The 13,848-nt window shown below is 43.1% G+C and overlaps 1 protein-coding gene across 1 annotated transcript; it reads right to left on the minus strand.

The window, feature by feature from the left end:
* Nucleotides 1–6,775: 6,775 nt before the first annotated feature.
* Nucleotides 6,776–8,369, minus strand: pou3f3b (POU class 3 homeobox 3b). Its single transcript, XM_055164848.1, has 2 exons — nt 7,161–8,369; nt 6,776–6,874 (listed from the first exon to the last, which is right to left on the minus strand). Exons 1-2 carry the CDS (start codon nt 8,367–8,369, stop codon nt 6,776–6,778), a joined length of 1,308 nt encoding a protein of 435 aa, XP_055020823.1.
* Nucleotides 8,370–13,848: the final 5,479 nt, after the last annotated feature.

A 13,848-nucleotide genomic window follows, 5' to 3' on the forward strand; every position in this document is an offset into this window, starting at 1 on the left:
GGTCTAATGATAACACTTTACAACTCCACATCAGCCAAATGGCATAATTACACTGTCAACAGTTAGTCTATTTGTCTCTGAGTTTGTCAGTTTTGTGTTATACAACTACCGTACGTTATGTAATATAGTCTTAATAATGAAATACATATGCCAGGTAAGTAAGTGATGGTTTCATACAATAACAAGAAACCATTACATAGGGGCTCTTCTAGGTTTACTATTCAGTATCCCACTGTGCTGCTATTGTTAATAAAGTTACCTTAACTGTGCTGAAATATGTGGCTTATTTCTTGTTGCTATGATAAAATGCAAAAAAGTATAAAGACAACAAATCTATTATGTTTTGCGTTCATCAACACCATGATAAATACTCCCTACTTAAAAAAAAAAAAAAAAAATCCTTTGAGAGCTGAAAATGCCTAACATTTTATTACACACTAAAACAATAGCTTAAAACATAAAAGAACATCCTTAATCTTTAAAAGAAGACCCAATTAAAAGTTAAAAAATTAATCCAGTCTGAAGCCACCTTAAATGTCATGTTTTGTAAATGAAACCAGATGATTTTGTGAGATAATGTGAATAAAGAGCGGGCTGTACCTCAGACGACCACGGGGTGTCGCTGTAAGGCCGGAGAAGCTCACAGACACGTCCCACATCGACGAGTGATGGGTCTATGGAGAATTATGTAAAGTGTATGCGTAATGATACATGGAGTTTATGTTTACAACGTAACAGCTGATTTTAAATGCAGTGAGTGTGACATTTACAAGAGCCATGATATTGACTACTAGGTTATTAGGCCTGGTGACGTTTTGAAAAGTTGTTCCAGTATGACATGAATGAACAGAGTATAAATAGGCTGCAATAGGCCTATGTTTTATAAGATTAAATATCGTAAAATTAAATAAATATGTAGGCTTATGAAAACATGTCATTTGAGAGGTCTAGAGTCAATGCAAGCCTAATTTATCTAAATCCAGTTTTGACAAAAGTACACAGTTAAAACCACTTCTGTAATGCAAATCTACAGTCTATTTTATTGCCTTACTATAAGCCTATTTTGTTAGTAGGCTATTATTAATGTTTATAGGCCTACAGTTTCCATAGATTTATCAAATTAATTCTGTCGTCTAATTTGCATAAACTACGTAATGTCAACCCTTTATGCAGCAATATTAAAAAGTGCAAATATGCTCATAAAATGTAGCTTGCCTAGCCTCTTCATAACTGAACTAGCCTAAATGTTAGCTAATGAACCATAAAGCACAACTGGAGGCTATATTTTCGCCTACACTTACCTTGTTTTTTTTTCTTGACGACGTTCAAACTCGACGTATTCACTTATTTTCAGTCTTTTAATAAAATGTTCTTCTTTATTTGGTGACCTTTGCCATGTGTTAGGCTACTTACTAGACATAAGTGGAGGCTACTTTGAAGCACGCTCGCTACATTGTACACGACGCGGGAAATAGCCTCATAGACTTAAAAAGGCGTAGAATTTCAAAGTTTGGCTGAAAAAATGTTGTTCTTCTGAGCTGTTACAACCTGTTAAATGAAAGAATTTGGTTTAAGGTCATGTAGTGTGCCATATAAGTTTACACGTTATGTTATAGGCCCATGAAATCAAGTTTATTGGATTAAAATAGCCTATTGAATTACCTTGTTGTAGCGTACCCTGACCTGGCCATAGTCGAGAGCGCGCCATAGAAGTTCTAGAAGACTCCAGGGCTCGTGCAGTGGCTGACTGTGAATGTGAGGACTAAACCAGGACTAAACCAAGACTAAACCAGGACTAAACCAGGACTAAACCAGGATTAAACCAGAACTAAACCAGGACTAAACCAAGACTAAACCAGGACTAAACCAGGATTAAACCAGAACTAAACCAGGACTAAACCAGGACTAAACCAGAACTAAACCAAGACTAAACCAGGACTAAACCAATTCTAAACCAAAATTAGACCGTTTCCAAACCAGAACAAACAAGGACTAAACCAGGTTCAGGCTACCATGGTCCATTTTGAGGTGGTTTTCTACCGTAACCTCAAATTAGACCAAATAAGTACGTAATGTATAATATTTTTTTCTCTCTTTTTTTTTTTTTTTTTTTTTTTTTTTAACTTACGCTACAACATAAATAGTCATAGTTGAAGGCTCTAAAGTTCAGACAAAAATAAATACTTTAGATCCGTAAATAAACACTTTTTTCAAGTTAAAATCTTTCGCCTTCATGGTATGAAATTACGCATCTGTATTTTGGCTATTTTCCCCCTCAAAACTGTGTAATAAAAACTGTAAATATATTGCAAAATTAAACCATGCCCATATAATGAAAATGTAGGTTAATCCTATTTTGTGTTTGTATTTACCATGTAAAACAATATAAAATATTCTATAAAATAATACAATAATAATAATAATAATAATAATAATAATAATAATAATAATAATAATAATAATAATGCAATTTAAATAATAATAACAACAACAGTAGTATGCATTTTCCCTGAAGACATTAAAATAAATCACCAGTTTTCCCTCATTTCCAAGCCACGGTAATGAAGTGTGAAGTGAACTAAGGTGAACATCATAAACTCCATATAATAATGACAGTATGCGTAACGTAAGCCACGTGATCAGTGTGAGGCAATCCTACTATACTTACTGTAAAATAACTGTCATCAGAAAGCAGCAGACACACGCAGACACCGTATCTCGCCTGAGCCTCCTTGCCTCTCCTTCCTTCATTTTTTCTTTCTCTCTTTCTTTGCGCTGCTCACATAAATCCATGAGGACGTGGAAAAAAGGAAGGCTCCCCGCGGAGAAGAGCTCAGAAATAATCCATATTCATGCGCTCGACACGTGGAGTAAATACAGTATGAGGATGGGAGACTGGGAGAGGCGTGCGTAATGTTGTTTTGGCGACCACAGGTACACTGGCTAAGGTGACCACAACACCGGACATGTTCCAGACGCACTGAGACATAAATAAATATGTATTATTTATTTAACATGTTTTGATTATCTATAGGAAGTGTCTTGATGTGTATTGTGATCTACCTATAAACAGTGCGTGTTCGTAACCAAAAAAACCGTATCAATTTAAAACATGTATAAAAGTTCAATGTAGTTTAAAACAGTCTTTAACGCTCAGAATGCTGTGCAGTTGGACGCAACATTTGGAAACACATATTAAACTGGAAATATTCCTGTATTTACGCTGTTACGCAAAAATCATGGATATTAAAATGTTTGTATCCGTTGTAACTGTGTATTTCACAAAAAACGGTGACCTATAAGTCATAAAAAGCAAAGCATGTGATTTTTACGCACGGAACCTTTACACACGAGACCTTTTTCCTTAAGCGGATGTGTAAAGCAAATTTAGGTGATTAGAGGTCATTCTAATAGATTACACGCTCCAGCTTTGACAGTGCCGAGTGATTGATGAATGATGAGCCAGCTAACATAACATGTGCTGGGTTCAACGTGCTTGTAGATTCGCGTGAACTTTCAAAAGCGCGCTAGGATAACGTGCACGTGAAATATGCACCCAAACCCACATAGCTATGGAACTGCAGAGAAGTGCTCCAAGGCCTGAACGCAGCTCTGAGCAGGCCTGGCGTGCGTCATGCTGCTGCCAACACGGTTTTGAAGAGCCATGAAAAAGGCAAAGCTGTCGGAGAATAGGCGGATCAAAACCCATTATAAGATTTAAACTCTTTTTGTGCCGCTAAAATCTCTTCTTAGATTGGGATATTTCTGCACACGGGCTGTTGGCACACTGAGGGATGTTTTTTTTTTTTTTGGAGATGGGTATATGTGCAGGCACGGTAAAGCGCGCAGGTCTGGATGGGATTTGTTCGAGTTAACTTGGTAGCAGCGAGGGGAAAGCTGGAGCGCGGTGAAGGTCTTGTGCGTCGGGGAGCGTAGCGGGCTTATCATGTGACTGCTGCTACAGAGAGGAGCGCTGGAGCTGCATGCATAATGAGCCCGTGTCAAGGTAGGCAAGGCAAGGTAGACTGTAACAGCAGCACGTCCTCCTCTGCTATTTTTACCCGAGTGAAATGAAACCCACGGTCCCAGTGTATACTATAACATGTGCGCGCAATTATTGGAAACGTTTAAGAGTATTAACGGATATCAATGTGAGTAAACTGTTCGGGGACGTGACCTCCCTTTCGAAATGGTTCTATATAAATATGTAATGCCCAATTTCTATGTTTCAATTTATTTTAATAAAACTATAATGTGTTGATACTTTGCAACTAGAAAGCCTCTTGGATGAATTAGCCTGGGCCCAGTTTGTTGGTGCGGTTTTACGCGTAATACATTTATTACTGTTAAACTGTAAATATTATATTCAACTGTTATTTCATGTTGTTTGCTTATTGGGGAAGGGGTTAAATACATAATATAGAGTTTATTTTCCAATTTGTGACATAAAAGACCGTACATCCTACTGAAATAATTGTTATAATATGCATTATAATAATAATGTAAACATAGCTTTTTGGGTAAAAGCTGTTTTGCGTGATGAGCTCGTGCAAAGTATTAGTTTCACTATAATTATCACACACATATTATGTTCTTATAATAAATAGTTTAAACTGTAGCCCAGTTGCTGTGACGTGCAGCTCAGGCGCTGTGTTTGTCAGAAATCTAAGCTCGCTGTTACTCTAGAGTTTAGGTTGGAGCCAACCAGAGCCACTCTGAACATCTGACACTACATGAGAGTGTGTGGCTGCCACTTTCACTAATGGAGACAAAGAAAAATGATGCCTACTTCTCTATAACATTCAAATCGTTGCTAAGCAACTAGTATGGGAAATCATCCGCGAAATTCAAATCCAGCAGCGAGAAGACACGTTTTGTGAGTTTTGCTGAATAGGCGTAAGACGACTCAAAGAGAAAGAAAGTTTGAAGCGCAGCCGTGAAGATTTCATGGCTTTAACGTGAAGAGAAGAGGCCTGCTGTAATGCCCATTATACCACTGCTCACAAAGCATGTGCAGAAAGAGTGGAGCCTCAGACACTACAGAGATGTGAGCTGTGGTTTAAGAGAGCACTCCTGATATGAATCATGTCAACAGCGCTTCACCGTTCATCTGCAGCAAAGTGCACAAGAGACACAATCAATAAACGCGAGTGACCCAGTGCCCCGTGCTCCAGCGGCTGTCAGCGCTCTCTCACCCCGCCACACAGAGGAGCAGACGGGCCACAGCAGCACTCACACCGAGCTCACACAAACACCAGTCTGCGAGGGCCTACACTGTACATGATAACACACATTATATCACTTTTATTTTATTAACATTTGTTTACAGCACTGGCGTTTGCTTAGAATGAATTTTCTGTGATTTTCTAAACGTTGTCCTGGAAATACATTCTTGACCGGTCCATGTTGAAGGTGAGGCCTGACAGTGCCAAATGTAAACAAACCGAGGACGCAGTAACCCAAGGCCTGTGTCAAGCATTTTAGCCAATATTTTTATACGTGGACATTGAAATACGTTGTTGTAACAGTTTGGTGTGCACATTTACGCACAGAATCAGACTTTTACCACACAGTTCGCTTGGCCAAAGGAAACAATTCGTAAGTGCTTTTATACATTTGTAAACCAACGTTGCACATCATTCTGAGTCTGTGTTTTGCATTAAAGTAATAGAGGGCATTATGGGCGCGCGCCTGGGACAAAATACTCCTCCATTTTCTTACGTCTAGAGCAGCTGCAGCTTTACGCACACAAACCCAACTCCAAGCAAAAGCAGAGGGACAATAGTGAGGACGGCAAAAGACACACATACGTGCGTAATTTCAGTCTAACAAATTTATTGTCTCAATCAGCTCGTACGGAACCACTACTGAAAATTAAATTACAATCAAATGATCACATCAAAATATAGCCTTATCACCTATAACAACGGTCAGCTTACGATGAATTGTGCTCCTTTTAGAAAACAACTGAAGGGCGACAAGAGAAAAATATAATAATAATAATAAGTCAAATTATTCAAATTGAAGGGAAAAAAAAAGAGAAAGCATCTTACACAACAAGTTCCTGGGAGAGAGAAAAAATAAATTACCATTTGGAATAATTATGTATTCCGAATAAAATATTAAAACAAGTCATTCTGGTGAAAAATAGAACGTAAATATAAGTCAGACCAGAATCTGATCTAGTGTTCTCTATTGCCGGCTTTACACAGTTTTGTTTATTAAAACCTACCAAAGAATACTGCTTAGAAAGGGCAGCATTATAGTGTATCCACAGCACCCACCCAGTCACACTTGGCAACACATTTTCAGAAATAAGTGCAGCTAGTCTTTTCAAATGTCTTATGCTCTATTTGTTGAAAAAGGCAGGAAAATTCCACTCACGGTGTCAAAGTCTTTTAAATAATAATTATCAAAAAACAAGAGAGAAGGGGTGATCTTTGAGATCAGGCGGGACAGTCCTGGTTGGTCCTGGCTCTTTCCTCTCTCTGGGGCTCAGGGACGAAAAAACAAAACAAATGCTAATCCTGGTTGGGAGCGTGTGTGTGAGGGACAAACAGGAGCGAGATGTCCTCCTCTGAAAAAGCAAAGAGCTGAAGCATGGAAGCGTCCGGATGTCTTCTTCTCCCTCGGTCAGAGTCCCCTCGCTGCGGGCAGGGGCGCACAGTCCCGAGCCCCTTCTACAAATACAAAAGCCTGCTCCTTTGTTTAAACACACACATGAGGAGGGATCATCGGAACAGGGAGAAGAGAAGAAGCACAACACTGGGGTTCCTTAATGCGCCAAAATTACCTGGTGGAATGAACTTGTGGTAGTCACCCTCTGGTCGCTCGCCTCACTTGCATCTTTTAAGTAATCTACTAAAAAATGCCCCTGAAAGAAAAAAGCAGAAGGTACCTTTTAGGTTAAGACATTTGAGGGCCTGAAGAAGGTGCGTGTTTGGGGTGTTGGGAGGAAAAGGGGAAGGTAGTTTTTTTTTCTTTGTGATTTTTCTGGTGAAAAATATAACACATTTGCAGTCATAATCCCTCACAATCACAGTATCAAAAGATTTGGCTATGAGGCCGATAGTCTTATATAAAATAGTATCTGTGCTGTTCTATGTCTCACTGAACATTCTTTTGCAGTCCATGGAGGGGGGCGGTGTTTCTGCACTCACATTGCCGACCTGAGAGTACACATCCTCCGGTGTCTGCGCTCCCACTCCCGGGGGCGTCATCCGCTTCTCCTTCTGCCTCCTGTTGCAAAACCACACTCGGACCACCTCCTTCTCCAGCTGCAGGTTGTCGGCCAGTGAGCTGATCTCCTGCGCGGAGGGCTTGGGGCACTTGAGGAAGTGGCTCTCCAGAGCCCCTTTGACGCTCACCTCGATGGACGTGCGCTTCTTCCTCTTGCGGCCCTGCGCCGCGATCTTGTCGATGCTGGTGGGGCTGCCCGTGGACGAGTCGGCCTCTTCCAGCCACTTGTTCAGCAGCGGCTTGAGCTTGCACATGTTCTTGAAGCTGAGCTGCAGCGCCTCGAACCTGCAGATGGTGGTCTGAGAGAACACGTTCCCGTAGAGCGTGCCCAGCGCGAGCCCTACGTCCGCCTGCGTGAAGCCCAGCTTGATCCGCCGCTGCTTGAACTGTTTGGCGAACTGCTCCAGGTCGTCCGACGTCGGCGTGTCGTCGTCCGAGTGCGGCTCGTGGCTGTTGTGGCCGTGGTGCGCGTGGTGCGCGTGCTGGTGGTGGTGGTGATGATGGTGCGCGTGCTCCAGGTCCGGGGTGTCCCCGCGCACTAAGCCCGGGTGCACGAGGCTCTGGCTGCCCGGGCTCAGCATGCCGTTCACAGTGAAGCCCCCCGGCTGCGAGTAAATGAGCGACTGCTGCTGCTGTTGCCCGCCGGAGATGGAGTTAATGTGCGCGGCTGTGGTGCTGCCCCACGCCCCGGCGTGTGTCTGGTGAGGGGCGAGGTGCGGCGGCCTGTGGTGCAGCGCGGTGCCCGTGTGCAGGTCGTCTCTGCTGGAGCCCTTCACGTCCTGCTGCTGCGGGCTGCCGGTCATCCCCACGGGACTGGACGACCAGGGAGAGCCCGCCTCGGCTGCGGCCACCGCGGCAGCCGCAGCCGCAGCGGCGGCGTGCGGCAGAGAAGTCACCCATTGGTGGGCATGGCTCAGCATGTGTCCTCCGTTACTCGCTGCCATAGCGCCCTGCATAAAGTCACTCTGCACCATCTTGACTGAGGGGTCTCCCCTGTAGCCCCCAGAGCCCGACGTAACCGCAGCGCTGCCCGGCTGCATGCCCCCTCCTCCCGAGTCAGAGTGCACGATGGATCCGGATGATAAGATGCTATTGCTGGGCAGATAAGGATTGGAAGCCGCGGTGGCCATTCCGTCAACCCTTATGAATATGTTTGTGGATAACCCCCCTCCCTTTTACAGTCACTTGTTTGGAGCAGGCGAATTGTATCTCATGAATTATTCAACTTTCAAAGTGAGGGGAGCTTTTGGCGAGTCTCATGGACGCGCGTAAAAACGCCAAACTTCAGATGGTGCGAGGAGCAGCTGGTACGGTCCGCGCATTTACAACATGATCCACTTTAATTCCACCTTAGAAGCCCTTTGAAGCCATGTGCAGTCCAGGCACAAAGTTTGCAGATGGGGACCATTCACATTCAAAACGAACAGAAAAATAGCGCTGTCCCAAACAAACTTTTGCTCGTAATAAAAAAGGCAAATCTCCGTGAGTTGTCCTTAGTCCAGGCGCGCGGGCTGCGGCAGTGTCCGCTGTTTGTAATTGAGTCTCGGTTGAGTCTTTCTTCTCGCGTGTGAGCCGTGGAGCTCTTTGTTCTGTTTTGATGTGTATAAACCTGCCAAACCACAAACTCCCGCTCAAGTACAGCCCGTGGAACGGCGCGGCGCTGCCCGCAGCCTCTGCTCTCATTCGCTTGTTCTCCCGTGCTCTCTCTCTCTCGCGCTCTCTCTCCCTCACGGCGCAAAGGCCCCGCCCACCGCACAGCGCACCGACGTGCCCGTGCGCTCCTTGTGCGTGCGTGCGCGATGATTGGCTGCCACCTTCGTGATTGGCAGCTGAGGCTCGGGGCAGCGCGAGCCCTCCTTCGGCTGTTCCGATTGGCTGCTTTTTAATTGCAGCCCAAACAAAACGGGCTCGTAGTAAATATAGAGAGATACAGAGGGGAGAGAGCGCTGACCTCCGCCCGGCCAGTGCGCGCTACACGCCGCTGGATCAGCTCTGCACAAACACATCCAGGCTTCGTTTTCATTTTAGTGGACACTGACAAAGTGCCACAGGACAGGTCTATCACAGCAGGTGCTCACAGAACACATATCTGAGAGCTCAGCTCTTCCTCACTGCTCATCACTCATTTTATACAGTGGGCTAACAGCCACTGTTGTGTAAACAGGTCCCACTGGCTCCACTCCAGTCCTGTGTCACTGCATCACTTGTGCGTAACTCCTGGAATGTTTGTGTTCGTCCGCGCGTATGAAATGACATAATAAGAATACGCGCGCACTGATGTGCTCCTTATGACCTGATTGTGTAATAGAATGCGGCATTAACAGGCCGCGCTCCCTCAGGGCTGCCAGCACGAGCTCCATGAACGGGACTAAACGCACGCGCTTTATCTCGCCTTGGGTACCCCTGTGCGCGTGATGAAGGGGGCAGTTAGGAGCTGTTTTGGCCTGGTTTGGCCTGGTTCGGGCTGACAGGGGAGCTGAGGAAAAGCAGCCCCAAAACAAGGTCAGAGCGAGCGGTCCTGAGGGGCTGAGCGGAGACGGGAGGAGGACCGGCGCAGGAGAGAGGAGAGAGGGGAGCCAAAGAAGGGTGAATAGGCGCTTTGTTGTGATGTGGGGGACCCCGGAGTCTATGGACGCACCCATGGGTGATAACAGGCTCTCCCAAAGCAAGACAGGTTTGGAGAAATGACATAAGAGGTTTAGAAAAGATTTTACTGAGAAGGTGGTGGGAAAATGCACTTTTATGTAGTGACCCGTGTGCCTTTTTAGAATTACAACACCAATCATATTACACTGAACGAAATAAAACAGAACAGTGAAATAAATACTGAAATATTAAAGTCATGTTAGTTATTTATGTATTTATTTGCTGACGGCTGTAAGCTCAAAGTAAAACACTTTTGTAATATTAATTGAAATTGGAAAGTTACAAAAAACGAGCCAAACATTTTTTTTTAGCACAGCAAATTCTTAATTTAAATTTCCATAAAAAAGTGACTATTTCAAATACTGCTTAATATTCAGATTGTATTGAGTATATGTAAAATGTGAATTCATTTTCAAGATTTCAAAATGTAAAATTGTTTATTAGAGTTTGATAAAATCCGGGACAATTAGGTGAAGTTTCAGAATGAGCTCTAAAGATAATTCTAGCCAAAAGTGAAAGTGTGTCAAATGTCATTCTTTTTCATGTCGTGATCTTAAAGGGTTAAACATTCTGGCCGCATTGACAGATCCCACTTAAGCCCTTTAATTTATGCCAATACCCAATTAGGATCAATACAAATCCATACACCTCTCCTCCACATCCCTGTAGATTCAATTTGGCCCCTGCTCCTGCTCCTGTTTACACTGGCCAGTCCCATAAGCCAGGGGCCAGACTGTTCCGAGCTTGGGGGCCCCTCCGTTCATTAATATACAGTGAGGAATTCTGTCTAAAAACTCTTAAAAATGTGACTTCTCCACTGGGGCCACCGTAGACTGTCAAATGCCACAAAAATCTACACTGCTACTTGGAATGCAGAGCCGTGCGTAAAAACTCAACTCTTGAAATATGTTTATTACGTATTTGCTTATTATAAAAGGTCCCTACGTTTCATGCTGTGTGGGGGAGTTCATTTATTTTGAAAGAAGGAAAAAAAGTAAGGGGAGAGAGGAGAGGGAAAAAAAATCATCCCCAAGTATAACAAGAGACGAACAGTTAGTGCTGATTTTCATTTGCATAAATTTTCATAAATTTTAGTGAAAATAATAGCGGGAGTCGAGGAGTGCTCCTGCTCAGTAGAGGCAGAGGAAAGAAAATCTTAGGGCGCAGCGGATGGTATAGGAAAAGAGAGCGGGGCTGAGGCGGAGGCAAACCCGGGTACAGTGAAGCAATTTCGGCCACTTTGGACACGAGGTAAGTCCCGTTCCACCGTGGGATTTCTGCTCGCTTTTACGCGCGACTGTCACTCGCTTTAATCGCCGATCTTCGTAACGTCGCGTAATGTATTTCAACCTAAATCCACCCGAACGCTGCTTCGCTTTCTGTTTTCTTTTATTCCTCGACAATTTTCGCGCAGATGTCGGATAAGCCGTGCTCGTTTTCGTGAGCGAGCGACCAGCGAAGAAAACTGCAATCAATCACGTTTTAAAGCGGTCGAGAGAGGAGAGGAGGAAGAGGAGGAGAGCGCGGAGGAGAGGAGAGTAGGAGAGGAGAGGAGGAAGACAAGCGATAGTGTTGGTGAGGGGGGATAGCCTAGCGAAGACCCCCACTCGGTTTAAATCCTCTTGAGATACGAAATCGTTTTATAAAATCGATTGTTGCAAGTTTGTTTAAAGTTTACGCGCAAGAAAGACGACTCCCATCCACGCACGTAAAGATTTAGTTTTGGATACACTGAAAACGCGATTCTATCTGATAAATACTGGCTTAAAAGTTGTTTTAAAAGTACAGGGAAGGATTTTTTGAACCAGCGCCTCTCCACGGCTCTCGTTTTGTTTTTCTCACGCGGTGGTTGGTTTCATTGATGCCGGGGAGTGCATTGCTGAGCTGCGCGCTTAGGTCGTCATGGTGAGCCCCGTATAAAAAAGGGGGGAACACTAGGCGCATTAAGCTGTATGTTTGTGCACTGGAGGAGAGATAAAGAGCCGTGGTAGTAGCGGGAGCAGCGGCGGTGTGTGGGGGGACGCGGAGGAAGGAAATAGTTCCATAGACTGTCGGTTTATTAGATGTGAAATAAAAGTTACGCACGGAGTTGCTGGTGATATATTTTGGACACGTTTTGGGATTTGGCAGCGTCGTGAGCCGCCAGGTGTCGCGCTGCCTCGTCACACGTTTTTCACTTCACATAGACTGTAACCTCTTTAAACGAGCTGTGCGTAAAAGTGTATGCAGTTTTTCTATAGGAGGACTGATAATATGTTTATTACTTTCTACAATTGACTTGAATGTTTGTTTTTTTTTGCTGTTGCTTCTTATTCTAGTTCAGTCCTGGTTTAGTCCTGGGTTTGGCCTGGTTTAGTCCTGGTGTAATCCTAGTTTAGACCTGGTTTAGTCCTGTTTAAGACCTGGTTTAGTCCTAGTTAAATATTTTTTGTATGTTTTTAAATTGTATTTAACTTTGTTTATGTTCTGTATTTGTTTATTGTTATAAGGCGACCTTAAGTGTCCAGAAAGGCACCTAATAAATAACATGTATTATTATTAAACCCGCTTTAGTCCTGGTTTACACCAAGTTTAATCCTGGTTTAGTCTGAATTTAGTCCTTGTTTGTCCATGATGATTTGGTCTCAAGTTTAAACCTGTTTGGTCCTGGTTCTGGTCCTGATGTAGTTCTAGTTTAGCTCTGGTTTAGTCCTAATTTGGTCATGATTCTGTCCTAGTTTAGGTTTAGTTCTAGTTTAGATCTGGTTTAATCCTGATTTGGCCATGATTCTGTCCTAGTTTAGACCTATAGTTTAGACCTGTTTTCCTCCTGATTTCTTGTGGTTTAGTTCTACTTGGTGCAGTCCTAGCGGAGATCTTTTCTGTTTTTCTCTGACTTTAGACTTTTTTTCATTCTGGATGGATCTTCAATCTTGGTCTAGTTCAAGTTCTGGTTGAGTCCTCACACGTGCAAATAACATACTAGGAAATGACTCTTTCCACTTGAAAACTTGACCTTAATTATTATTTTCACAGACCTTAGATCCGAACTATTTAACCATTTTGTTCGTTGTCCCGTAGAATCGTTGCTTTTATGAATTCCCTGGCGACAGGAGCAGCAGCAGCAGCAGCAGCAGCAGCAGCAGCACTGGCAGTTTATGCAAATGACTCCAACCGCGTGCGTGTACGTACCAGCCAGAGGTGCAGTCATATGCGCGCGCACGCTGTGGGCACGTTCATCTTCTAACAAATAATCCATACGATGCCAACATTATTTTAACACCAAAATATAGAAGTGTTCTTATTTGGTTTGGAATTGAGCTTTGAAATAGACGTTCATGGACTAAATTCATGCGTAAAAGTTCAATAAATAAACGCATACTGATGTGTTTCAAACGACATCACAGCATTTTATATAGGTCACTATTATTTAATGCAGGTGGGGGCAGATAAAACGAATGTTTAAATGCAAATTTTCGTGAACAAGTTGTGCATTTCATGGCAAAACACAATATTATGGATAAGAAAAACTTTGGCCAAACTTTAGCCAATTGGGGTCATCCATTATGAAGAAACGAACCAAAATGTTTTACATTTCTAATAGAAGAAGTGAAGATCTAAACAATATTACGCAAATTTGCTGTGTAATTTTAGATGGACGGGTAACAGGTTGCTGAATGCAAAATATTACAAAGAATCATGAGGATTCTATCACTTGTGCCAATTATTAATATATTTTGATAGTAAAACTTCCACTATTAAGACATTTTATCCTCAATTTAAACCAAATATATGGTTTATGATATCCTTTAAGACACCCATATGCTGATTCTGCTCGTGAAGTGAGCCTAGTACGTTTATATAGGCCTATGAATTTATAATGAGAAACAATGAAAGAAGTTTAGAACTGCGTGTTCTAATCGGTCATACATTATTTTAACACCTATTTCAGTAACTTATCTTAAAAATATTGACTTTATTGTT

Source organism: Boleophthalmus pectinirostris, unplaced genomic scaffold (genome assembly GCF_026225935.1).
Source record: "Boleophthalmus pectinirostris isolate CB_2022bp ecotype Guang Dong unplaced genomic scaffold, ASM2622593v1 HiC_scaffold_11, whole genome shotgun sequence".
In the NCBI taxonomy this organism is placed as follows: Eukaryota; Metazoa; Chordata; class Actinopteri; order Gobiiformes; family Gobiidae; genus Boleophthalmus; species Boleophthalmus pectinirostris.